The sequence below is a fragment of the Corapipo altera genome, unplaced genomic scaffold (assembly GCF_003945725.1).
Source record: "Corapipo altera isolate COAL_440 unplaced genomic scaffold, ASM394572v1 RXGC01000072.1, whole genome shotgun sequence".
NCBI lineage: Eukaryota > Metazoa > Chordata > Aves > Passeriformes > Pipridae > Corapipo > Corapipo altera.
This window is the reverse complement of record NW_020884943.1, coordinates 2,830,840-2,858,023: the sequence shown is the minus strand read 5'-3', so window position 1 is coordinate 2,858,023 and position 27,184 is coordinate 2,830,840. Positions and strand designations below refer to the sequence as shown.

Here is a 27,184-nt window from a genome sequence, read left to right as displayed (position 1 = left end):
TCTGATTGCTTTATAATGCTGTCATTACTTTTTTCTATTCTTTTTTCCCTCAATTTATTTTTTTTTAAATTCTTTTATTCTTAGGTACTTTGTATTGAAGATTTCAGCAGGGATTGAATATCCTGGTGAGATCAGATGGCCCTTGGCACTATCTCTTTTCCTAGCTTGGGTGATTGTATATGCCTCCCTTGCTAAAGGAATCAAGTCATCAGGAAAAGTAAGAACAATATTTGAGATTGTACACTTCAAGAAAGCAGAGTGACGTTTTAAGGAAATCACATTCATTTAAGGCACTGAATTACAGAAAATATTTTCAGTAAATGACTAAGTATTAATTGAAATGCTTTTTTCCTGTCTATGTTTTCAGTCAAAACATAAACAAAGACAATTTTTGTTCAGCATTTATTCCTTAATCTTTAATCAGTTTAAAAGGAGCTCTTGAGCTGCACTCAGCAGTGGGATGGCAAAAAGGTTACCTTCCAGCCTTCCCTATTCTGTGTGGTGTTTATCAAAATTCTGCAGTCATCTCAAATTCCACTGGAACCCAGGAAATGTTGATGTAAATGTAGATGTTAAGTAACATATTTTAAAATCAGAACTGAACTTCAAAAAAGCTGGAGCAAAATAACTAGATACTTAATGGGATAAAGATAGTGGAAGTGCAGACATGAACTTTCTAGAGCTGACCCCAGAGTTTCTGATTCCAAGCCATCCCTTTGCTTCTGGAAGCTGACATCATCTCATGCGAGGTAATTTGTTAATTAAAAATCCAGAGATTCAGAGTGCCATGGGAAAACTGAGATATTTTTTCCCTCACCTTACTGTGGAAAAATGTTTCGTGAAGGTAAGAGTCTGGATAATAACTTTGGTTTGGGTATGGCAACAAATATTTCTTCAAGTGTATCTTAGTGGCCAAGAAAAATATTGACTCTTCGATGTCAGAGAGGAAAAAAATTGAGTTCTTGGTGCCAGAGATAGAAATCCTGTATTTATACAGAGATTAGACTGCACAAAAATTCATCAGGGCAACTTGTTGAAACACCTCTTGAAACAGCAAAGAGGTTAGGAAAGCAGTTTCAAAAGTTGCTTCAGCTCAGACCACAGGTTGAAGGAGGTAATTCTCCCTCTCAGCTCTGATGAGAATACATCTGGAGTGGTGTGTCCAGCTCTGGAGCCCACAACATAAAAAGGACATGGACCTCTTGGAGTGAGTCCAGAGGAGGCCACAAAGATGCTCAGAAGGCTGGAGCATCTCTCCATGAAGATGGGCTGTGAGAGTTGGAGTTGTTCAGCCTGGAGAAGGCTCTGAAAGAGACCTTAGGGCACCTTCCTAAAGGGGCTCCAAGAGAGCTGGAGAGGGACTTTGGAGAAGGACATGGAGTGACAGGACAAAGATAAGGGCTTCAAACTGAAAGAGGGGGGGTTTAGATTAGTTATTAGGAAGACATTCTTCCCTGTGAGAGTAGTGAGGCCCTGGAACAGGTTGCCCAGTGAAGCTGTGGCTGCTCCATCCCTGGAAGTGTTCAAGGCCAGGCTGGATGGGGCTCTGAGCAACCTGGCCCAGTGGAAGTTGTCCCTGCCTATGGGAGGAAGTTGGAATGAAATGGGCTTTAAGGTCCCTTCTAACCCAAACCATTCTATGATATGATTCCAAAATATGTTATGATTCTGGCTTGTTTAAACTCAGAGGTTAATGTGAAAAATATTTGAAATGCTTTTGTGTCAAGTGTAGAGCTTAACTGACCATAATCTAGTCATTTTATCTGACCACAGAGAGCTCTGTACTAGATAATTATTAAGACATTAGACACACAACCACTGTTGTGTATTTAGATATCACAGTGATTAGTTCTATCTGGATCATTTCACTGACTTTCTTTTTTTGCATTTGAACCATAAATATCACCGTGGTGATATGCAATTATTAAGAAGTACAAACAGTAATAAAACTTAATTAGGCTTTTTTTTTTAGTTAAATACAGAAAAATGTATGGAAATATATAGGGAAAAAACCCACAAAAATTTAAGTGTTATTGAATGGCACTGCTCATTTAATTTCCATTGAACTGTGATAGTTTGCTCTGGGCAAGGATCAAAAGTAATATTTTCTTTTAGCTCTAAATTCCTATTGTTCCTCTCCAGACAGAGAGAGGAACCCTCTTCCTCTCTCTGTCTAGAATCCCAACTCTTACCTTTATTGCTGTTGGTGTTATTCCTGTTTCTAGCAGCAAGAAGAGCCATAAAATTTCAGATTTACTGGGAAATAACCCTGTTGTTTTCCTAGTTTGTCCCTTGACTGTTGTCTCTGAGTCTGAGTAATTGCTTTCTTCAGGCAATTCTGTAGCACTTGTGTTTTCACCTCCTCTCTTCTTATCCAAATAAGCCCTTTTACCAACCTTTCCTTTGGTCTGTCCAGGTGGTGTATTTTACAGCTACATTCCCCTATGTAGTTCTCATTATCCTTCTTATAAGAGGAGTAACTCTCCCTGGAGCTGGAGATGGAATCTGGTACTTCATCACACCAAAGTGGGAGAAGCTAATTGATGCTATGGTGGGTTTACTATTGCACTTCTAACTACTGGGGTGAATAAGTCATGAAGATCTCTTGGTGTCTGCTGCAAGCATTTTATGTGTACAGGGGTAGTATTGTCATCTGTGGAAACTTGTTCTTCATCTTATGTGGATAAAGTATTATTTAGGGTCACTGGCAGATAAAACATCAGTATCTGGTGCAGATTTTTCCTCTTGATTTGTATTTTTTTTTCTGAATGTATTTGAACTGATGTGTATAAAACAATGTAGTTTGGATATTTGTGTCTTCCATACACAGCAAAGTTACTATGGTCCTTTTATATGGGCTCAATGAGAATAGTACTCCTTATCAAATGGGCATGATGTATTTCATGGCAGGGTTTTACTTTTAAATATTCTATTGACATCCATTTAGTTTAAAGTTCATTTAAAGTACTTAAATGTCAATCCCCTCACAATAACATGTAATAGTATTATTGTACTTTCTAACACTCTAACATTCTTTCCTGAAGCTGATGCTATTTCCTCTCCTGTTTGTCTTACTTAGGTTTGGAAGGATGCTGCCACTCAGATTTTCTTCTCCTTATCTGCAGCATGGGGAGGTCTAATTACTCTCTCTTCTTACAACAAATTCCATAACAATTGCTACAGGTATGTAAGAGTGAAAAACATCGGGTTTATTAAATAGATTTGTCCAAAACAAGATGTCTTCCAACTTGCAGAAATCTGGTTTGTAAGATCCTCCTCTCATGTCTTTTTTTCTCTTGTGTCTTTTTTCCCCCCTCTTTTCCTCTCCTTTCTCTTTCTTTCTCTTTCTCTTTCTCTTTCTCTTTCTCTTTCTCTTTCTCTTTCTCTTTCTCTTTCTCTTTCTCTTTCTCTTTCTCTTTCTTTCTCTTTCTCTTTCTCTTTCTCTTCTCTCTCTTTCTCTCTCTTTCTCTCTCTTTCTCTGTCTCTCTCTTTCTCTCTCACTCTTTCTCTCTCTCTCTTTCTCTCTCTTTCTCTTCTTTCCCTTCCCTTTCTCTTTCCCCTTCCCTTTTTCCCCTTTTCCCTTTCCCCTTTTTGTCCTTCCCCTTTTCCCCTGCTCCTTTTGGCCTACCCCTTTTCCCTTTCCCCCTTCCCCTTTTCCTCTCTCCTCTCTGTGTGTGGTGTTCTTTTACATTTAATCCTTTTGACTTTTCGTGTTGTCGCCTCTCCCCAGGCCCTAATCTACTGGTCTCAAGAGGAGCCTTAGGCTTATTAGAGCTCCTCTTGGCTCTTCATTTTCAGAATCAGCAGGATGAGGTTGAAAGGCAGTCTGGGAAGCTGTCAACAGCTGTGAGCAGTGGCACGAAACAGAGTCAGTTGGCAGCCTCTGCTGAAGAACAGCCCATGTGTAGAATGGGCTGAGCTTTGCCGTTGTCAGACATGCAGGAGTTTAACTTGCACCCTCCAAAGATGTGATTCTTCTATCTCCTAAATGTTTTTTTTCCAATTGTTCTTAGTGTGGTTTTACATGCACAAAGTTATTTAGTGTTGTGAAATTTAAAATCACTTTTATTTGAACTCACTGAAAGTTGTTTTTTTTACAAGGAGAAAAGTCAATGTGTTCTGGTAGCATTGTATAGTTTTTCATCCAAAAGCCTGCCAGATAAATGTCTGCAGATGGAAGAAACAAAAAGAATTGGCACTAGGAGAGTGCTTCCCTGTTATTTTACTCTCTTTAAAGCTAATCTGAAGTAAACCTTTACCAATTCCTGCAGTGATGGAGGTGCTGATTCAGGACATGCAGCAGCATCACAGGAACTGTCCCAAGAGAAGGCTTAATAACTTTCCCAACTCAAGGGGAAATAACTTTCCAACTCAAGACTGTAAAGCATACACTCCTTGGGATTTTGACTGCCTTATCCTATGACTTCTAAGTACAGAATAGAAAATACTTAACTTTAAAATCTTGATCCACCTTTCTTTGCAAAAAGGAATTTAAAAACCTTTTTACTAGTGCTCAAAAAGTAATTTAATATAATTATCCCAAAATATTGATGAAAAGTAACGGTGCTGTATACTCAGTAACTCCCACACAGAAATCCTTTGGTTCCTATTTTTGAAAATTATATTTCTGGCCTTTGATTTTTGGTTGAGGAATGAATACAATTAGAATATCAGGGAAAAAAAAAAGGGAGAAACATCATGCTTAATTTCTGTATTAATTTAGCAATATTTCTGGCCAGTATAAAAATCCCAAACATTGGAAGTGAGTGACCTATTTTTGCCTAAGTTGTAGTAGTTTATGGGGAAGTCCTCTGGACACGCATATTGTTAAAAAAAAATCCTATCAGGAATGTAATAACTATGGATGGGGTTCATGAGGGCTGGTTTCCTCTCAAATCATGTCTTGACATTTCCAGCATAGTAAGACATTCAGGTATAGATTGCTTGAGATTCACTTAACAATATCAACAGTGGGAAAATGTACCAAGGAATCCTCTGAAGATGGGAAGGTGTTTGGGTGAGTTCTGCAAGGTACAGAAAGCTAAACCCTGGAATTTTATGTATAAATACAAGAAGGATACAGGACAAAACCCGTCTTACCTGGATGGTGGTACTTAGTCCATACATAATATAGTGAGCAGATATGCTTATGAGGCAAAGAGTTAAAAGTGTGTTACCAATCACGCCATCATCTTTGGAGAGGCCAAGAGCAGAAATGCTTGTCCTCCTGCACAGCTTCTGGTTCCTACACGGCACGTGGGTGATGGGAACTTGCACAGCTGATATGAAGACTCTCGTGCTCTCTGATCAGCATCAAATGCACCTGATAAGTATAAAAGTGTACCTTCACCAGCATTCCCACAGATGTGTGTGCTCATGAGAGACTCCTGAAATATGTACAAACCCCTCCTTGTGTGTATCCCAACAAGGTGTCATAGCTTCTTGTTTTTTTTCTTTTCAGGGACACATTGATAGTCACATGTACCAACAGTGCCACAAGTATATTTGCAGGCTTTGTCATCTTCTCAGTTATTGGCTTCATGGCAAATGAACTCAAAGTGAATATTGAAGCTGTGGCAGACCAAGGTAGGGTACACTGGCATTTTGTTATTTAGGCAGGCACCTGGTAGCACCTTCAGCTCTGTTATTAATGATGACATTGATACTGGAGGAGGGAATTACGGCTTCAAACTGGTGTGGATTAGTAAACCACATGTAGGTGTTTCTGTACAGGAGAAGGTACACTGGTAAGTCAAGATCTTCCTTGAAACCTCTTTATCACTTGTTTGATAAGAGAAGGAAGGAAGCTGAGACTCATTTTAAATCTTTGTGTAAATGACTGATGGAGGGTAGTGTGGTCCCTTCTCATAGTCTGAGGGATTATTTTCATCTTTCAGGCCTTTTCATCTGTCTCTGCTGTTGTTTGTCAAATCCTCTTCAAGGAAAAAGTTGTTTCTGGTGGTGGAATTTTAGATGGGAGGGGGGTGGCCTTTCTAGTGTAGAAGGTGGGAGAAATACGGTGTGAAAGGTGGATTGAGCTTCTGAACTGTGGGAAGAAAGGAGATGCCTCCATGGGGAAGTAAAACATTTCTGAAGAACTGATTAGAAGATCTTCATTAGTGAAGTGAGATGGTTATAAGCAGGGATCTGAAAGGCCCTTATTAGCAGAGCTGAAGACCACTATGCGAACTAAACCATAGCCCTAAGTGCCAGTTGTTTCTTGAACACTTCCAGGGATGGTGACTTCACCACCTCCCTGGGCAGCCCCTCCCAATGTTTAACAACCCCTTCAGTGAAAAAATTCTTCCTGATGTCCAGCCTGAGCCTCCCCTGGCACAGCTTGAGACTGTGTTATCTCATCCTGTCACTGGTTGCCCAGGAGAAAAGGCCAATCCCCACCTGGCTACAATCTCCTTTCAGGGAGTTGTAGAGAGCAATCAGGTCTCCCCTGAGTCTCTTCTTTCCCAGGATCAACAATCCCAGCTCCCTCAGTCACTCCTCACAGCACTTACTCTCTTGACCCTACTTTGCTATAAGAAGCAGCAAATAGGAAAGGAAGAGTTTTTGGGCTAAGATCCAGAGAAGTTATAATCCTATCAAATTTTGACAATCATTTTAGAGGGATGATCTAGAGGGATATAGGGTCTGAGAGGAGAATTTCATAGTATGAAATGAATAATGGTCAGCTGATAAACTGTTTCTTGACAGTAAGTAGTAAGGGATACTGAACTTGCAGGCTAGTGTAATGTCAATTCAGTATTCAGTGCCTCATCTCTTCTTTTTGGTTTGCCAGTCGCTAGGTGGCAACAGAAAAGTTTAATTTTTTTCCCAATTTTCTGGACAGATTAGACCATTATTTTTGAAAAACCCCATGTGAGGCCAGGTGTTTTTAGGAGTAATATTTACATCAGTATTTTTATTTTAGATTTTACCTCCATTCTGGAACGAACAAACAAACAAATAAAACGAACCCCAAAAGCTAAACCCCACTGCACTCACCAAAATTATTTGTGAGGAATTAAAGAAGCCATGCCTGAGTGGAGCTGCAGTGGAAGCTCCAAAGAGATGGACAGAGGTGGGATGGAGAGACAGGACTGGTGGTGGAGGAAACACTTGGTTCAGCTGATTCATGCATCTCCCTGGAGATGGTGTAAAATTTAGCACAGGAGATCAAAACCCCTTTTCTGGCTGGTGGTCTTTGAGTCCCAGGCTGGAGCTCTCTGTTCCCAGCTGTCTCAGCAGCTGTTCCAGGGGATGTGGATATAGCTGTCACAAGACAAGCTTATTGTAGGGCTGTGTGTTTGTAAGAGCCTGCTTAGGCCATTTAAAATTATTTCACAGGGGTGAGGCCTTGCTGCTCTCCATGACAGTGGAAAAACAAATTCAGTGAACTAATAGATGACTTTGTAGTAGGAAGAGTGCAAAGATCAGGGATAATTGTGGACTGAGGTAGTGCACTGAATTACCATAATTAAGAAGCAGACTCAAGAAGTGGAGAAAGGAACCAGCTCTTGTCCTTGCCTATCTTTTTTTATATTCTAAAGTTATATTTTTCTTTTGCAGTGAAAGAGAAAAAAGCCAAAATGATGATGAAACATAATCTCCCTTCAAGTTTTCAAAACCTTGAATGAAAATGTTAATGGAAATAGGAAGGGTTTTTTTCCTTTTTTTTTTTCTCCTAAAATGTTAATCTGAAAAACATAGTATGTTTTTTCATTTAGAATCCTCTTTTCAGGAAAAGCTAATCTATCTGATGAACAAATAAAACACTTACCATAGAGGGAGAGACAGAACAATCTCTTTTTATCCTACTGTCTGATTAAGAATATAGCGCAGTTGAAAAATGTTAGTAATTTAAAATGAAAGTTCAAGGTCATTGGACTTTTTAAATTTTAACACATATAAAATATTTGGAGTTTTCCTGTTTTTATTAGACTTTTAGAAAGAGTTCATACCCACCTAAGTCTCCAAAGATGGAAAGGATGTGAGACAGCCTCTCTGTGACTGTTGACCTGTGGTTGATCCATGTTATTTTGGAGAGTTATGAGGGGTCGACATGGAAAGATGTGCAGTTTAATATTCTCTAATTTAACTTTTTCTGAAAGTGGGATTAATGGGAACTCATTATTCTGAGACTTTATTAAATTTTCACATGCAGGAATCTGCTGTAAAGAGAGCCCCTGTCTCTAATAATCAAGAAGAAATATTTAATCAAGAGGTGAAAGAAGTGCTTGTAAATATATAGTAGTTCTACCTGCCCCTTCTTATTTCAAAAAGTCATTTTTTCTGCAGCACATTTTAAAGGCAGCAACATTGAGTCACATACAGTGTTGGGTTTGTCTTTTTTTGTACTGTGTTGCTAAGTCTTGTATTTGCCTTTTGTTCAGAAGGAACCCCAAACACTCCACATGTTGCCTGAGGAGATGATGTGACGTGCTGCTAAAACTGTGTTTTCCTCAGTACGTGAGCAAATAGCAGTTGTCTCTTGAACAGAAGCAGCTGTGGGGCTGGAGGAACTGGGGTGCAATGATTAGATCAGAAACAGCCAAGGCAGAGTTAGTGGGGAGCCCATTCTTTTACCATGAGGCATCAGTACAACTTGGCTCTCATTTGTATCTTGCCTGGCAGGAAACACCTTTCCGAGTGTTGGGAGTGGGAATTCCTTTAGCTGAGATGAGTAGAGAAGTGCCATCTACTGTAATGTTGACACTGCATTCCTGCAGCCTTTGCTCCCAGTCAACTCTGAACACACTTGTAAAAATGCTTTTCCTTTACACTTGACAGAAATTAAAGCCCAATATATCAAACCAAAAAAGAATGGGAAACTCCTGGTTAACGCTTTAAAAACCCCCAGCTCCTTATTTTTTTTGTGTTCTGTGTTATTTCAGGTTTTCTTGTGGATTTTTTTAGATTCACAGTAGTTATTACCTTGTGTCTGGTATCACGTCTGGGCGTCTTTTTTGTTCTCTGCTTCTCATTTGACTGTGTGCTGATGAGTTAAAGAAGAAGGATTTTTGCTTTTCCATTCATCCTTGAGGCAGCACTGAGGCTGTGGGTGTTTGCCATGTTGACCTAGGGCTGGATTGGTAGTTGGCAGGAATTTGATCACAGAGCAGAACAGAAACATAGCTGCACAATGCAACTGTTGCTTATTTTTTTAATTTGTTTGGTCCAGTATATTGGTATATTCATTCCATATGTATTCTGCTTGGAAAGTAGGAGCAAATAAGTGATTTGAATCTTACAGTGAAAATAGAGATTAACCAGGTGAGGCTAAATTCTGTGATGCTTAAATCTTTCTCTAAATAAGAGAGACTGAACCTGATAACCTTTATTTTTCTTGTTTCTAGGTCCTGGAATTGCTTTTGTGGTTTACCCAGAAGCCTTAACGAGGCTTCCTCTCTCTCCCTTCTGGGCCATAATATTCTTTTTGATGCTTCTAACTCTTGGATTAGACACCATGGTAAACTGCTTTTGTGTCCCGCTCTTTTCCTATTTGTTTATCTGGGGGACCATGAGGTTAATTGCTATTTTCTATGTGGGCAGTGAACCAGTTTCCAAAGAGAGGAATGAAGTAATGCCATCAATGCTAAAATCATTTGGGCAGAGCTTTGGTGTTGACATCTGAGCATTTAACACTTAGGATTCAAAATGTTCCCTAGGATTCAAAATGCTCTCTTATTTTCTTTTACATCTAGCTGGACCGCTTTGTGTACACTGTGTGCACTGAAATGAATCCTTTCATTTTGTCTTCCAGTTTGCCACTATCGAGACTATTGTGACCTCTGTTTCAGATGAGTTCCCCAAGTACTTACGTACACACAAGGCACTGTTCACTCTTGGGTGCTGCGTGTCCTTTTTCATCATGGGATTTCCTATGATCACTCAGGTAATAACACTGCCTTTGAGCATCACCGTCTGTCCCCAATCCCCCTCTGGTGGCCGTTTTCCTCCTTCACAAGTTGCAAAAGATTTAGCTGAGTTCTGCCACATAGGACACAGGGTGAGTCTGAAAGCCTTTTTTTTAATGGTTACTCTGACTGAGATACACTTATAAGACTCTGCTGTTCAAATCTTTCTGGGAATCAGATTTTTAAAATTTTCCCTAGTCAAACATCTTCAAAGCAGTAATGTAAACTAGGTATTCAATCTACACTGACAGAAGACAGGTTTAGTTTAGGTATTAGGAAGAAATCATTTCCTGTGAGGGTGGTGAGGCCCCGGCACAGGTTGCCCAGAGAAGCTGTGGCTGCCCCATCTCTGGAAGTGTCCAAGATCAGGTTGGTCGGGGCTTTGAGCAACCTGGGATAGTGAAAGGTGTCCCTGCCCATGGCAGGGAGGTTGGAACAAGATCATTTTAAAGTCCCTTCCAACCCAACCTATTCTATGAATTAAGGAAAAAACTGCAACTTTGTATGTCATATAAACATGTAACCTGTTTGGGGTGCCTTTCCTCCACGATTAGACATATGCTGACAGTCTTGGCAAACTGAGCAATTGACAATGGAATTCCCATCTACCATTGATAATCTTCAGTGTCCTCTCTTCACTAATACGTCCAACATTATAAACTCATCAATTTCAAGACAAGATGCACAAAATTTTACTATTTTTCCGTCTTCTTTTTTCCCTTTCTCTCTCCCCTTACCTTATCCCCTACCAGCCCAGCTTCACTGTTCTAAAACCTGGGATGGATTCAGTCGTTCCTTCACTTGAATTATGCTGCTTAACCTCTGCCCTGGAGATAGGACAACATATCCTTTCCAAATAGATGAACTGGACTTGTTATTAGGGTAGTTCTGGTTTCAAAGGTGATTTTGCTTTTCATGTAGTATTATGGGTTAGAGACACTACAAGTGGAAGGTCTGATGGCGGTTCAGTCTTAAAGGACTGAAGCCGAAGTCTTCCCAAGCTGTGTTGGCTACCAGAATCAGGGGTACCATCTGCTTTTTTTCTTGTTGGATTTGATATTCATTCAGCCAGAAGGAAGGAAGTGTAGTGCAGCACAAGCCTGAGTCAGGTCGATGTTTGGATGCTGATTTGGCTCCTGTTCCTCTCCGCTCTGCCTACCTCAATGCCACAAGTGATGGCTCTTTTATCTCTTTTTCCTTAGGGTGGAATGTATATGTTACAGCTTGTGGACACTTATGCAGCTTCTTACTCTCTTGTCATTATTGCCATCTTTGAGCTCGTTGGAGTTTCCTATATCTACGGTAAGAAAAAATACTGTTACTGGACAGCCTATGTCGAAGTAACATTTTAGCATATGATAAAGTGAAGTTCTTAGGGAAAGGAGTATTTTTTTTTTAATAAAAAGCCTCAAAGTTCTCTTATTTTGGACAAAGAATGATAGGACCTCATTACCATAGGATACCTTCAAATAAATGTATTCAGAAGACTCAAAAGTCTCAAGTCCTTTTCCATCAATAGCTTAAAGCTGATGCTTAGAGATGAGTCTAAGAAGAGACTAAGCAGTTAGTGACACTATCTGTCCATAACACAGACTCAAGACTATGCAGCTTCTCAGAGTGACTAATTATCCCTGGTGGTAATAGCAGCTATATTGATCCATGCTGATGCACATGAATTGTGAGGAAGATCCTCAGTTGGTATAAAGCAGTGCAATTACCATGATGCTGCTGTAGCTACAACAGTTGATACCAGCTGGTGATGTGCTTCCAAGCTTTCAGGATGTGTTTTCAGGAGGCTGAGTCTTGGAAATGTGAAGATCTCCCTACATACCAGATGATTAACTTGTGTCTGGAGTGTAGTGTTGCCAGTTCAGACTTGCCTTCAAAAGCAAAAGGGGATATGAATCTCAGTGTGAAAAGTGACAAAGATAAGGCTGTTTCTGCTGTTGCTGTGTGCAAGAATGAATTATGCAGTTTATATCAGCTGGGCATAAAAATCCCAGATGTTCTGTTGAAGGTGCATATATAGCAGCATGACCTTAGGTTCTGGTTCCGTGCACTGAATACTTACATCTACCTGTTTTGCGGAGTCCACTCTGTAACTTAAGTGCTTTAAAAAAATAGTACAAAATTCAACAAATGCAGAATTTATTGCTCTTGCTTGAGACATAAACATTCTAGACAGGACAGGGAATCAGCCCTTTCTTGTTTTCTCTAATTTCATGGAAATAAAGCAGTGTATTTTATCTCCACTGACACCTAATCCAGTGAGCAAGCCTGAGTGGTTGGAAGCTAAGTCAGACGACTATTGTTACAGAATATGATGGAAAAACTCAAAATACAAGGAGAAGAGTTGATTTTGACCAGTTGTCTTCTGGTTAATCAAAATTCTTGCAGGGTTTTTTTATGCCCCTGGAATATAAGTAATTTGATTAGAGTTGGCTTAGACGTGAAACGAAACCCAGCTTCTCTAAAATCAATACAATTCCTTAAGAGATAAGTGAGTATGCTCAAGAAGAATATAAGGGTTTGTTGGGTTTTCTTTTTGCCTTTCTTCTGCTCCTCAGTTTGTTGAGAGCATACCTGAACGATGCTGTAATGCTTGAAATATTTTTAATATTTTAAAAACTACTTAATTCTGTAAAGTTTCTTTGTTGTGTATGTTTTTAAACAAGGATGAAGGTAATAGGGAGCAGGTACTGATTCTGTTCCTCCTCTGAACACTGTGTGGCAGAAGCACTGCAAACCTGCCTTTGTGGAATGACATTTTATCAGGCTTGGAAGCAAAAAATTGCTCTGGCTTGTGTCTGCTTTGCACAGCAAATTCGGTGTCCCTTAAAACACTAACTTTAATTAAAAATATAAACCAATATTCAAACAGTTACAGCATTGCAAAGGAAGGACTTGAATAGAGGAAAAAGGTTTTTTTAGTTAGATGTTACTTCATTGTAATCAGATGTGGAAAAGAACTGACAAGTTACAAATTATTCCTTCCATACTTTCTGTGCCAACTGGTTGTTCATCAACAGATCTGGGTAAAGCCTTTACTATAAACTCTTTCAAAGATTATTCCCTGTAATTAACCATTTGCTGGACTAAGGAGGTTCCAGTCTTTTAGATGACAAAGGAAAGATTTACTTTACAATAATTATCTGCTTGACTAATGTACCAGAGCTACTTCTACTGTGTTAAAGCTACTTTTGTAAGGACTGTTCATAGGAGTACATCCTGTACATTTGCAATTTGTGTGTTGTAAATACAAGCAAAGCTGCTGCTCTGGTTATATTCCTTCAAGCAATGCTTAAAATTGACATAATATATTTTCAAGCTCTGACAACTGCTGTTTTACACTCCACTGACACCTTTCTCTGTGTACTTGTACTCTTCATGGCAAGCAGGTTGGCACAATAGTGGCAGGCGCTTTTATGATGAAATAAATTTGTCTTTAGTTCTTGTTACATGTTCTACTTGCTGAGCTTGTTGAGATTTTTAAATTAAAAAGGGACACACTTGGTTATTTCCTTGTAATCACTTATTTTTTCAATAGAGTCAGTGCTCCACAAACCAACCAAATGCAGCTTTTTATTTCCCATGCTGGTAGAAATGTTTATTCTCCAGTTATTTAGATTATGATGCATGGTTGGTAAAGAACAGCTAAGAGCTGGGGGAATTAATTTAATCATCAGCATAATTCCCACTGTTGCATTTTGTAACGTGAGGCTAAAGACAAAAATCCTCATATTTGAGCAAAACATTGTCAAAAGCTGAAAATATATGACTGTAAACTTTGTGCTCCTTCTAGATCTGTTTTTTGACTGTCTATTTTTGTGAGAAGGTTTGTTGTAAGAGTGAGTGGTAACTGCTGCAATGTGTTTGTAAGAGTCATTAGTAATTTTGAACATTTTACCTGTAGCAGAATAACAAAGTAGTTGTCTGACTGGGTTTGCAGGCTCCTTTTTAAATGGCTTTTATATCTGCAGCACTTGTGAATACATCATTCTACTTTAGGGAAGGAGAAATCAGGTATGGAATATCATGTACTGTTTATTTCCCAAAGTTATTCAGCAGGCCTGGCTGATCTGAGAGGAGACCAGATTTACTAGGATTTAAAAAAGAGTAATAAATCGGTGTTCTGTTAACCAAAGCATTCCTCTCATTTTTCTGTGGAACTTTCACTGGAAAGAGATAAGTACTGTGTAATCCCTGTATCTGCTTCCATGCATTTGACTTCTGAACTGCTAATATTTAAAAGTGCCTTAAGCTGTGAATATGTGCTGATGATTCCAAGAAGGAACTGATTTTTTTAATTGGAGTTTGAAGCAAATCTGTGCAGATTTACATGAAACTCGCATGAATTTTGGAGGCAGAAGCCCCGGGTAACTCTCAGGTATCTCTTATTTGCAGCAGCAAGTGTGGCTGGAGTAGAGACTTTAAATAAGATTTAAACTTGGTGGAAAGACCCATCAGCCTGTATCTTGTGCTGCTGCAATTAGTTTAAAATGAACTTTGTCCCCAGCACAGCACATGACTGGCTGCTGTGTGAGAATCTCCCTCAGAGCTCGCTGCAGGTAAATAAAACACAGGGACAAATCGTTCAGTTGCAGCAAAAATATCCTCTCAGGTCTGTCACATAATGACCTTGGAGGTCATATTTGGTCTATTACAAAATAGAGAAGGACACCACGATTCAGACTGGTGCTGAAGTAGTGATTCCATGGGTAATAAAAATTACATGTATTTTACAGAGAAGAGGCTTTCTGAAAAAGAAAATTTACTGTAGTCAGTAGAGAAGAGAAAGAGAGGGAGAGAAACTACAGTCACTGAAAAAAATGTGACATCTGGCTCACCTTGGCTTAGTTTTTTAAGCTTACATCCGCTGCAGGTTGTAATTTTTTCCTCTTCCCTAAATTCAGTTCTTGCAATACCATCTCACTGTTTAATTTCTGGATTTTTCTTCTCTGTTTGTTATCATAACCTGGTTCTTGAGCTTTTCTCTCACGTGCTATCTGCCTGAGTTGGGCCTTTAGGGCTGCCCAAACACCACCCACCCCTGTTGCTTTCTTCAAGCTGCATCAGAAGACACTGAATAATGAACCATTGCTATTTTTTTACCTTCTTGATTCTTGGAACAGTCAGGAGGTTAGATTTATTTCTCCTTGATACCAACAGAAAGGCTTCCAAATTAGATGCATCAAGCCTAAGGATTATCCCTTCTTATACCCTGCAGTGTCTAATAAGAACATGAAGTAGTATATTACTTTTGTTCAAGCATTTCTTACCCTACTCAGTGCATTTTCTCCAATATTTAAGCTGTCCCCACATCATGAAAGTTAGATAGAATGCTTTATAAAATTTAGATAAAATTGGCCCAAATTTTAAACATTTGTGAGCTTAGGCTTGGACCCCAGGCCTCTCTCTTCTTACTATAATTAGAAAGGCTGGAATCAATTTCAAATTTGTTTTTATTATTTTTTTATAAATTACTAATATCTGAATTACTAATAACTAACAGGGAATAATATCAGCTCCTGGCCAGCACACTTTTTCCACCCACATGGCATTGCTGGGAAAGGACGCAGTTGTAATCCAGTCATGTAGCAGGTATAGAGAAGCTCAAATATTGTCTGTGGTAAAGCAGGTGTACAGATATTAATAAGACTAGTCTTCATAGTGAAATAAAACAAGTCTACAAATAATTATACAAATAATTGTAGCTACCCTGTACATACTATTACCGCTTTAACCAAACACCTGACCTCCATGTAAAAGCTCAATTTTGCTTTAATCCTCAAGAAGTAAATATTTTATTGGAATGGTTCCCACCACATTAGTCCCATTTTTTACTGTGTAGTTGGATCCTCCACAGAAGTTTTCAACCAACAAATCGGAGTTTGTTTTCGTAATTAGGCACAAGGGAGGGCACCAGAGCCCTGTTGCAAATTGCAGTTGGTTTCTTTCACACCTAATTGCTTTTACATTTGCTGTTTACAGGATTGCAAAGATTTTGTGAAGATATAGAAATGATGATTGGATTCCAGCCAAGTAAATTCTGGAGAGTCTGTTGGGCATTTGTGACCCCGACTATTTTAACAGTAAGCAAAAAAAGAAAAATAATTTAATGTCTTCTCCAAAGAGTTTTGTTGTTGTTTGTTCATCATTCATGATGTTTCTAAGTGGTAGTAATTAGAACTTGAATGCAGCTAATTAAACACAAGTGCTTGTGTTCTTACATGTGTATGTAATAGGAACAGAGTGTAAGTAATGGTATTTTTGGTGGAGAGGGGTGATGAGTTTCCACATGCTGCTGTGGTGGCCTTTCCTGTCCCTGCAAAATGGTCCTGTGACACATTATTGCACAGTGTATGTATATGTGTGTGTATGTATAGGGAAAGGAAAGGTCATGATCCTCCTGTCTGCTGTCAGGTTGGGTGAAGGAAAGACCATTTTATTGAGTCATGAACTAATCCAGGAGAGATGATTTGGAAAGGCTGAGATGGAAATTTGAGTGACAGAGGTTTAGCTGCAAAGGTGGAGGTACTGCTGCAAAGGTGGAAATAGGTGCGTTCTGGATAAGAAATATAAAGCTTTTAGTTTCTCTAGGGGAAAAAAGAAAACAAATGAAGAAAGGAAAAAAAGGGTGGAAAAATGGAAATAGGGAGAAAAGAGGGAAAAAGGGAGAAAAGAGGTGAAAAAAGGAGAGAGAAGGTGGGAAAAGAGGAGAAAAAGGGAACAAGAGGAGAAAAAGAAAGAAAGATGGGGGAAAGAGGAAGAAAAGAGTGGGGGGAATGATGAAAAAAGGAAAAGAGGGGAAAGAGGAGAAAAGAGGAAGAAAAAAGGGGGAGAAATGAGGATAAAGGAAGAAAAGGGGGAATGAGGGGAAAAGTGGAAGAAAAAGGGGGAAATGAGAAAAAGAGGATAAAAGGGAAAAGAGGAAGAAAAAAGGGGGGAATGAAGAAAAAGGGAACAAAGGGGAAAAGAGGAAATAAAAAGGCAGGAAATGTAAAGGGAACAAAGTGGAAAGAGGAAATAAAAAGGGGGGAATGAAAAGGGAACAAAGGGGAGGGAGGAAATAAAAAGGGGGGAAATGAAAAGGGAACAAAGGGGAAAGAGGAAATAAAAAGGGGGAAAATGAGGAAAAAGGGAGAAAGAGGAAATAAAAAGAGGGGAATGAGGAAAAAGGGGGAAAGAGGAAATAAAAAGAGGGGGAATGAGGAAAAAGGGGGAAAGAGGAGATAAAAAGAGGGGGAATGAGGAAAAAGGGGGAAAGAGGAGATAAAAAGAGGGGAAAAATGTAAAAAGGTGGGGGGAAAAAAAGAGGAAAAAAAAGAGAAGAAAAGCCAAAGGAAAAAGGGTCTGTTGGAAAAAGGGTTGTTTACAAACGCTTCCGAGCCGAGGCAATGAAGGAACGTGGCCCCCAGTAGCCGGAGAAGCCCCTCCCGGCCCGGGCCGAGCGCGGCGCTTCCCCGCGGTGCCTGCAGGTGGCGCTGCGGGACAGCGGCGGCGGCGGCCGAGGCAGGGAAAGCAGCTCCTGGAATAGATCGGAGCGTGTTTGGTTTGTTGCTGTTCTTCCTTTCCCTTGGTTTTTATGCCCACCTCCTTTCAAACACCTTCCTTCGAATTGGCTTAACACTCACTTCGTATATAGGTCTCCGTTCAGTCAAAAAGGACGTCACATTCTCAATTTTGCCATTACTCTGCGTGTTTTCTCCAAGTCTAATAACTGTATCTACAGTTACTGCCTAGATTTGTAGTCCAAACCTAATAACTATATCTAAGATTTCCATCAGAGTGTTTCCTTTATGTTTTAGCCCAAGTGCAGGTGCAATCTGTGACTGCACATAATTTATTTTTTTTTGGGGGCACAAGAATGAAATAATTACTTCAGCCATTTTAAAAGCTTTCAGTTTGATAAATCAGCACAAAACAACAAAGCCTTCCTTTACCAGCATTTGCTGTTTGAGAGCACGTGCTTCCACCTGGAAGTCCTCAAGCCTGGACCACATATGCAGCAAGCCATCAGTATTTGTGTAGAGTTTTAAAAACTCATCATTTCACAGCAGTGTTGAATAATTCCTACAAGTCATATAATCACAGAATGGTTTGGGTTGGGAGGGCCCTTACAGACCACCTAGTTTCAAACCCTTGCCATGGGTAGGGACACTTTCGACTAGAAATTATGTTGTTTCTTAACGAAAACAAATCTGAACTGACTGTGTTTGTTTTCCAAACTTGCATGTTCTGTTGTTGTTCTCTCCAAATGCAATATATAATGAACTTGCAGTGAGAAATAAATTGACACTGATCAGTCATAATTCAATTTTTATGCAATGGAAACAGACAAAGCAAAACCAAGCAATAAATTCTTTTCTATTATTGCTTCTGTAAAGCTAATATTTGATACATTTGAACAGCCTAATATTAGACTTTCATTAGACTCCACATCTCTGGAAATAAAAACCGATCATTTTTATATGTGCCTTCACCTAGTTATACTTCTATAAATCTTCTGTGCGCAATTATTGCAAGCACAGGCATTTCCCAAAAGTTACTGAATTATGCACAAATGTAAGCAGATGTATTGCTGTTCATACAGTAAGTGAAATGGAGTAACTTAGCATAATCACATTAGGTAAAACTGCCAATAGACCATGTAATAAAGCACATTACTCCAGGGAGAAGATTCTAATTTCAATTCTTCTGGCATGAATACAGTGATTTTTGTGGGATTTTGCAGGATTTCCTTGGAACTCATTAGATTCAGGCTCTGAGCTGTTTATTATAGCTTGTGGCAGCGCCCTGCCTTAGGTGTATGTGCTTTTATCTGTATTCCATATATTCCAACTCTGTGTGTGGATACCTACCATTTGTTGCATAGCAGGCTTGTTTTGCTTATTCAAACATATTTGTTTTCCTTTCTTGTTTCCAGTTCATCCTCTGCTTCAGCTTTTACCAGTGGGAGCCGATGACTTATGGAGCTTACCACTACCCCGGCTGGTCCATGGTGCTCGGGTGGCTGATGCTGGCCTGCTCAGTCATCTGGATCCCAGTTATGTTTGTGATAAAAATGCATCTAGCCCCAGGCAAATTCATTGAGGTAATTCTTCTGCCTTTTTGGTCTTTACAAATGCTGTTGCAGGAGACTGTCTCTTTTATTTTACATTGATTTTTGTGATATTGAATGTCTAATAGTGCTAAGATTACTTTCTGGTAAACTAGTTATTGTGTTGCAAAGAGAAGCTCAGTTGATTTAAGTTGTAGACCTTCTATTCCTCACTCCTCAACAAAATGCTCCTAAACTGTGGAGTGATTTTTTTTTTTTTTTAAAATCTAGGAGGGGTTTCATGAATGCTGGTATGGCTTTACTGGGAGAAAGCTGTTCTAGCTTTGTTGGCCTTTTTGCAAAAGCAGTGTACAGACGTAGGAAGCACCAACTGCTGGTGTGTATTGTGCTGCAGGGACCCTGGCAATCAGCACTAGGAGATGTCAATCAGAAGCTGCCTGTTTGCAAAGTGTGGGATGGTTGGGTTCTGGAGTCATCCGGATGTGCTTCAGAAGGTTGCGCCACTCGCAGGAATAAAATATGAAGAGACCTCCTGCTCTACATCTCAAACTACTCGTTATAAAACCTAGCTGGCAATCTTTGCTTTACCTTTCTTCATCTCTTTATTTTTCTTGAATAAGCTGATCCTTCCTGACACCTGGGCTTAGAATAATTCCAGCTGGCACTTTATTTTTACCCTGCTTAACCTGTTTATTTTGCAAATCAGATTCCTGACACTTCCCCCCACTGCTCCAGAAATGTGGTGATCACCTTCTGCTCTCCATCTCTGTACCTTGTCTCTGCCTGCCACCCACATCATACCCTGTCCCCTTCCTGTAGGCTCCTCAGTTCCTTACAGGGTGTGGTACAGCAATACGTTTCTCATATCAGCATTTCATCCCTTTATTGCCCTCACCATGTCTTCTGAGGAAGCTCAATGCTCTTATTTGAGGTCTTTGAGGCTTTCTCAGCTCTGTCTTCTCGTCACTGCATGCTGCTTGCGCTGTTCCCTCCCTGGGAGAAGGAACAGACGCTCTCTCCCCTTTCCGTAGCCACTTTTGCAGTTCAGCTTTCCTGCAAAACCCATCGGGGCTGTTTTATGCTTCAAAAATGAAAAGGAGAGAAAATGTACTAAAAGAGCATCATCTTTTTGGTCTCTCAATATGCCACACTACACATGCCTGAGGGAAAAGACCAAGACTCTGCAAAAGAATTTCATGAGATAGGAATTTTCATAGTGGTGGGACACCCCAGGGAAGGCATCCAGGCACATGGTTTGTAGCAGGTCACTTCTCTAAAGGGCCATTCAGCCCTTGTGTAGAGCACATTGGAGTGCACAGGTCAGGAGACAACTACTCCTTTTGGGAATGAGCTAATGTGGAATTAGATTTACTTGTTCATTGTCTCATGAACTCCTCTCACTGAGAAAATTGTTCTCCTTCAAAACTTCTAATGTGTCACACTGGTGTATATATTGCCACAAAACTAGGGTGCTTTTCTTACTGTCTCTTCAGTTGTGCACCCAAAGGAACACCCAAGAGTTGGATCTGTTTTGAAGGGGCTTTTGCTGAAGCTATTTCAGCTGTAGCCTGGTATTTCCTCAATACTGAGTCTGTTGCATAAAATTATTATGGTTGATTTGAGAGGTAAGAGTTGCAAACTGGTAATTAAGCAGAGATTAAAATAACTGATAGAGAGGTCTGATCCACTTTATTAGGTAATAAACATATAATTGTTCCCTCTTAAGTCATCAGAAATATGTTTTCTTTCCCTTTTATCTCTGAATGCACCGATCAAATTATATATTCAATGAGGAAATCAGCAGAAAGATTAGAAAATTTTTGTTGTTTGCCAGGTTAGCATTCTCCTCTTTCTTTTTTCCTGCAGATAGAAATGAAACATCTCAAAATTAAAATCTTTGTTCATTCATAGTGATATACTACTTTTTGGTCATCTGTATACTTTTGGGAAATATGCTAAACAGAAATCCAATTATTTTAATGCAGTTACCCAGAGCTTAGACCACTGGGCTAAATAATTGTGCACATGTCCTTCAGTAAGAGAGCTCTGCAATCTGTAGCAGTGGTTCTGAGCTCCCCTCATATGGTGTGGGGGAGAATGCATAATTAAAATCTGGGCACTTTATCCTCTATTAATCTTGAAAACTTTGTGCAAAACAAATGCTGAGCATTGCAGGGCCATCATCAATAATCTTAAATGAGCTTATCCTCATTTCTTCTGCATTGTAATTCTTGTAATAACATCAAATGAGACTCTCTTTTCTCTCCCCCATGTGGCAGCGACTCAAGCTGGTGTGCTCCCCACAGCCTGACTGGGGTCCGTTCTTGGCCAAGCACCGTGGTGAACGCTACATGAACATGATTGATCCACTGGGAACCTCCTCCCTGGGACTTAAACTGCCAGTGAAGGATATGGAACTGGGGACACAATGCTAATAATTATTAGTAATGGGTGGCAATAACATTGTCAGCCTGTTCTGATACGTTTTTCTTTTTTTCCATTTTGTTCCCCCACTGTTTCTTCTTTTCTTTTCCACAGTGCCTGGAAGTGGTTGTCTAGGAAAGTAGGATTTACTGTTGCATGCCATAGTGACGACCTAGCTAGACCACTTCCAGGTGTAGGTGATGCCCGTGAGATGTTCTGTACCCAGTGAAACAGCAAAACCACAGTGTGTGACAGGTGACATACCAGTGATGTAGGAATAAACAAAACTGAATTGAAAAATCTTTAAAGGAAACAATGTGCAGGATTTGACCCATTTCCCACAAGCATCCTCATAACAGATGGCTATGATGGGACTAGGATTTTACCACCAGTGTATTCAAAGGAAGATTCAGCCCTCAGATGGGCTGGAAGTGAGCAAAGAAGGGGATCTCTTGTAGTCCTGGTGTAAATCCAGCATACGGCTCCTGTGAAAAGTGGGGTTGCTTTTTCTACCCTGACAGCAGACCTTGCCCCATCATGTCTGCTCACTTCTTTTATAATTTATGCCATCTTTGAGGAATTGTTATGTTATGTAAACAAATGGAGACTGTGTGAACAGCACACCAGGAAGTAATATGCGGGGACAGAAAAGAAACATGATAATCCATTTAATCTTTTCAGGTAGAAAAATAAGAACTAACTAAAAAAAAAAACTAGTCAGTTGAGACTGGGACTAAAATGCATCTGAGTCTAGAAATGGTTTGGAAATAGTGCCAGAATGAGGTGTATGGGCATCACTGTTTAAAGTACTGTCACATGTTTCTTTCAATAACTTGATATCTGTCACTTCAATTAGAAATGCCTGAGTTTTACAGTGTGTCTGAAAACTTGTTCTGCAAGAAGTGCAACTGTGTTTTTACTCACTTCAATACTCTGAACATAATTTTCCTTGTTTCTCTGCTTTTGTTTACAGTATCTCCTCAAGAAGCCATCATATAATTTGTGCCTAACTTTGTATTCTTAGAGTGGTAAGTGTAGTCTAGTTACCACCTGAAAACAGTTATTAGAAGTTAGATGTGCTGTTCAACTTTGTGACTCCCTGTTCATTTGCCTATAAACATCTTTATATAACCTATAACCTTCAGATGATGTATTCTTCTCTTTCAGCCAAGGGGGAAATAGCAGGACCCCACTGGTCTATATATTATATATATAACACATAAATTCTTCGAAGCAGTATTCTCTCTGAAATGTGAATAGGAGTTTTCTTTACATTAAAACATTTTCATTAAACAAAAAAAACCAAAATCCACAGTAATTAACCACTGCAGTCATCCACATGGTTGCAACCTTAGATATACAAAATACAAGAGTTGAGGTGAGAGGACAATCTAGTAGATGGCCATTATAACATTGCATAGCAGTAGGACATTCTAAAGCATTATATTTTAGAAATCAGATATAAGCAGTGATATGAATACTAGATTAAAATAGTTTTGTTACCTATTGGGTGGAGTGAAAAATAGAGCTTTTCAAGAGTACATTTATTTACCTAAATAGAAAATTAGCCCAACTTATTGTAAATGCACTAGAATGAGGGAGAAAAATATATCTTCAATAATTGGCAAAACGGTAATCTTTATTATCTTATACATATGTATGTTATATCCTATACATACATATATGATATTTTTTAACAGTGATCAGTGTTCATGTAGTGTGTGCTAGTGATGTTTTATGTCCCTATAAATATCTTATCAATCAGTGTAGAGATGATGAGCTTAGAGTAGTTTATCCAGTTTTTTTCCCTCCCTGGACGCTACTGTAGTAGCCCGTAAATGTTCTTTCCTTTCAGGGGACTGTTTCTATCCTGTTCTTTTGTCGGTCTGTCTTCATATTGCAGGGTCTCAGGTAAATCCTCCGTTCATGTGTGTCCGTAGATCAGTAGGTGTTGTTTCATCCAGTTGAAGAAAACAAAAAACTAAACCTTAAAGTAACACTTTCACAAATTGTTAACTTCTTTTCTCTGTGTGTGTGTGTATATATATATGTATATTAAATATATTAATCATTTTGCTGAACTTCCTCTTTCACGGGGCAATTAGTGTTGCCAGTTCTAGGCACTGCTGGAGACCTTTAATCCTCGTGCAGAACAACTGAAGCGCAGTCAGGGGTTGTCACCCAGGGAAGGGAGGGCAAATTCCGCAACATTTTACGCTGACCCACCGAATCTCCACTCCACGGGCTCTTGCTGGTCCCTGTCTCACACAGCAGCAGGACAGAACCCTCCTGTGAGCTTCTCTGCCTCAAAGCTGTGCCCCCTTGTTTCAGCTTCGCCTGCTGTCTTAATAAATGACTTGTTATTCTTGCTTCTGGCTTTTATTTTCCTGACAGAGGCGGGTTTCAGAAGCCATGCTTTGTCTGATCTCATGAAGGTCCACTAAGACGAGCTGGAAATTTGGTCCCCACGTCTAGGTGAGGCTGAGAGACCTTCCCTGGGTGCAGAAAGGAAGCTAAGGATTCTGTTTTTTGATGTCAGTACCTCTAGTAGAAATTAGGCTTTTTTTGTCAGGACAAATTGCTTTAGGCCTCTCTTGGCCAATATTCCTTAGCATCTTGGTTTGATTTTTGGAGTCCAAGCCAGTTTATCCTCACTACTGTGATTGAAAAACAACAAGTATCCACAGATTTGGTCCTCTTTTGAAAGAAGAAAACACACTCAAACAGTTTAAGAGTACTGAATCCTTTCACTTATTAGCTTGTCTCAAGACAAACTGGGATTAACTAATTGCAATAAAATTACCTCAGTGTAAGGATGTCAGCTACTGTCTACATGAATTACGAAAGAGTTATCATTTGAAGGAGTACTGCTGGGGTATGATATCTTTTGGCTTGGATTACCAAACCAGAATGCGTATGAAATTGCAATTGAATTGCTTTCCATGATTTATGTAATTAATCTGCTTGCTTTTTAATTTAGATGTTGTTCCTGTGCCTGGTAAGTCATTAGCGCAGGATTAGGCTTGACTTTGAAACTCTGTAAACAGATGATAGTGATTTTTTTTCCAGCTGATCTTTATCTTCAGCTTTGACCCCATTACTAGGCTTGCAAAAACCTTTGGAAAAGGGGGAGAAATGCGTACAAAAATCACAGAAGATGTGAAGTTTTCGCTGTTTGTTAAAAGCAGTTTTGTTTTTTTTTTGTCACATCAGACTTTTTAAAAAAATATTTTACTGGCCAAATCTGAGAGTTGAGATTAAATTAACCAGCAGTGTCTTCTTTAAATGGAAGTAATCTTGAAGTTTGGGAATGCACTTCATTTACCATATTCTAGGAAAAGTTTGCATGTACTTTGATAATTTTCTAAAAATAAATTTAGTAACTAATAACATACCAGTAAAGATCTTTAAAAAAAAAAGGAGGGGAAAAAGCCATACTAGTAAAAATGTGATGTACGTACTTGCAGATCTATCTATCTTGTGAGTAAAAAATGTTTAAATTTGGTGAAATTATAACGCATATTTTTTTCTTTGAAATTGAGTTTCTGGATGAGCTGAGATGCATTATCGTATGCATTAAAGATTATACCTAATGCAAATGCTTACCATCTTCAAATTCTTTGGGGTCTCCCTAGTGTTTTTAATATGCAATTTTCAAAACCTGTGTTTCAGCTAGACAAGGCAGCACTTTGTTTCCAAAAGAAGGGTTTAACAAAATGACCTTTAATTGAGAAAGACTTGGATTGTCTTTACATGATGTTTCAATTGAGTCAAAGTAGTCTTTTGGTTAGGTTCTGCTCCACTGACTGCATTAGACGTGCCTCCACACTGAAGATCATTGCTTCTGATACGTTGTGTGACTGTCTCTTACCGTCAAATTCCAACACCTGCTTGATTTTAAATACCTTTGGTCTGTTTGTTATGTACAGTTGTATGGATAATATGATTTCTTGTTGCCTGTTATGTGTGGCAGTCATTGGTTTTCCTATTGGTTTCTTATTCTGCAGCTCCACTTCTTCTTGCAATCAAGGACAGACTTGTAGGGATTGTGGGTTGTAGGCAGCAGAACTTTTGACAGCTGGCATCTCAGAAAGCTTCTCTGTTCTGCTATAAAACTGTTGTAAGAGACACTTGTTTCTTGGTTTGGAGTTGAATGGTGTGCACTTAAGGTATTTGTAAAATGGTCAGAGCTTGATATTCCTGAGTTACTCAGGTTGATGATTTGAGGGGGGAGGGGAGGGATATTGGGGTTTCTGCCTTTGTCACCCTCAGGCACTCTATTGCAAAGAGAGAAGGTTTTCCTGATGGGTTTAACATAATGTGAGAACCAGGCTGGACCTTAATTCTTGCAATATTTCTGTTTGCCCATAGCATCTAGATACATCTTCAGGTAACCATTTGCCTTATAGCAATCTTCCATTGTTAGGAAAATTATTGATTGACTAAAACATGTTCTTATCTGTCCTTTATATTATGTAGTATTACCTTGTAAGGTAGATGCTTGGCTGGTATAAATTGTCACAGCTTTGTCTGGAGCTGTGACAATTTACACCAGCTGAGAATTTGCGCCCTGTGTCCTATGGCACTTTATTACGGACCCATCGCTGATGGGTTAAATCTTAATTACTTGCGTAATGTCATATATAAATATATATATATATATATTTACAGGCATTCTATGGGGTACTGCTGCCTATGGATAAAGATTTGTACCCTAACCAGATCATTATAATTTTTTCATGAGCTGTATGTGGAAAAGATATATTATGTTACAAAGGATGCATCGTATATATCTCATGTAGTGTATATTATAATGCTGTATGTTATTAATTTCAGAAATCATTATTCTTGAGGCCCTACCTCAAATTTTGTATTTATGTGTACAAATGCAATTTATTGTATTATATATTTGCCTAATATATTTGAATGTGATAAATTAAAATTATTCAATAATGTATGGGCTCTAAAGACTCTAAATAAATGTCCAGTGTTTAAAACAGAAAATACATCAACTTTTCTGGTGAATGAAATGCTTCTTTTTCCACCACCTCCTTCCCCACCCAACGCACGCCACAAACATCATTCTTACTTAACACATAGCCTTAAGGTATCCACAGAATTGATCCATTTGATTGTTAGAAACATGGAGCAGCAACTGGAAAGAGCCCTCGTGGGAAATGAGGATGTTGCCCAGCTGCAGAAACAAGTATCATTTAAATGGCTGGATTCTTAACTATTGAGTGCTCTGTAGCTTGTGGAATGATGGATTGCTTAGCAGAGGACTGACTGGATTTGTTTAAATCTTTCTTATCCTACGAATTCAATCATCCCAAAGGTTGTAAAACTGTTAAAAACAATAGAGATTCATATCTGCTGTAGATGCAAATGGGTGGCTTAAGGGAGGAGCAAGTGAAGAAGGAACATGTAAGGACACGGTTCCAGTGGAATTCCTGCGGTGTGGTGAGGGCAGTGTGCCACAACACTGGTTTGTTAAGCAGATACTTCCCTCCCCAGCAGCTTGCTATGGGAATTGTACTGATGCAACCTGTTTCACTGCTGCCAGACACAACCTTTAGAGAAACTACTCCCAAATACAGCATCTGAAGCACGATGTCACAATGTGGCATCAAATATGGTAGCACAAGGCAATGATTTCAGGCAAGGGCTGATCCTGAAGATAGGATTGTTTCACCAGTTCTGGTAATCAGTTTTCCTCCAAAAAAGTACTTTGTTCTGCCTTTAAACTTGCATTTCTCTGAGGTGTGTATGTGTGGGCAAAGGGAGTGGC

The 27,184-nt window shown here is 39.3% G+C and overlaps 1 protein-coding gene across 2 annotated transcripts in view; it reads left to right on the top strand.

Moving 5' to 3' along the window:
* Positions 1 to 26,050, top strand: part of SLC6A5 (solute carrier family 6 member 5) — a 32,050-nt gene extending 6,000 nt beyond the window's left edge. Inside the window, exons 7-17 of one of the 2 annotated variants that reach the window (XR_003530733.1) lie at positions 85 to 217; positions 2,417 to 2,551; positions 3,080 to 3,183; positions 5,462 to 5,586; positions 9,351 to 9,463; positions 9,758 to 9,889; positions 11,114 to 11,213; positions 15,903 to 16,003; positions 18,838 to 19,005; positions 21,252 to 21,651; positions 22,370 to 26,050. Coding sequence is in view for 1 of the 2 variants with exons in the window: in XM_027662230.1 (XP_027518031.1) it covers positions 85 to 217; positions 2,417 to 2,551; positions 3,080 to 3,183; positions 5,462 to 5,586; positions 9,351 to 9,463; positions 9,758 to 9,889; positions 11,114 to 11,213; positions 15,903 to 16,003; positions 18,838 to 19,005; positions 21,252 to 21,407 (1,267 nt within the window). In the remaining variant the exon portion in view is untranslated. Of the gene's footprint in view, positions 1 to 84; positions 218 to 2,416; positions 2,552 to 3,079; positions 3,184 to 5,461; positions 5,587 to 9,350; positions 9,464 to 9,757; positions 9,890 to 11,113; positions 11,214 to 15,902; positions 16,004 to 18,837; positions 19,006 to 21,251 lie in introns of both variants that reach the window. The other variant, XM_027662230.1, reaches the window with a different exon arrangement.
* Positions 26,051 to 27,184: the final 1,134 nt, after the last annotated feature.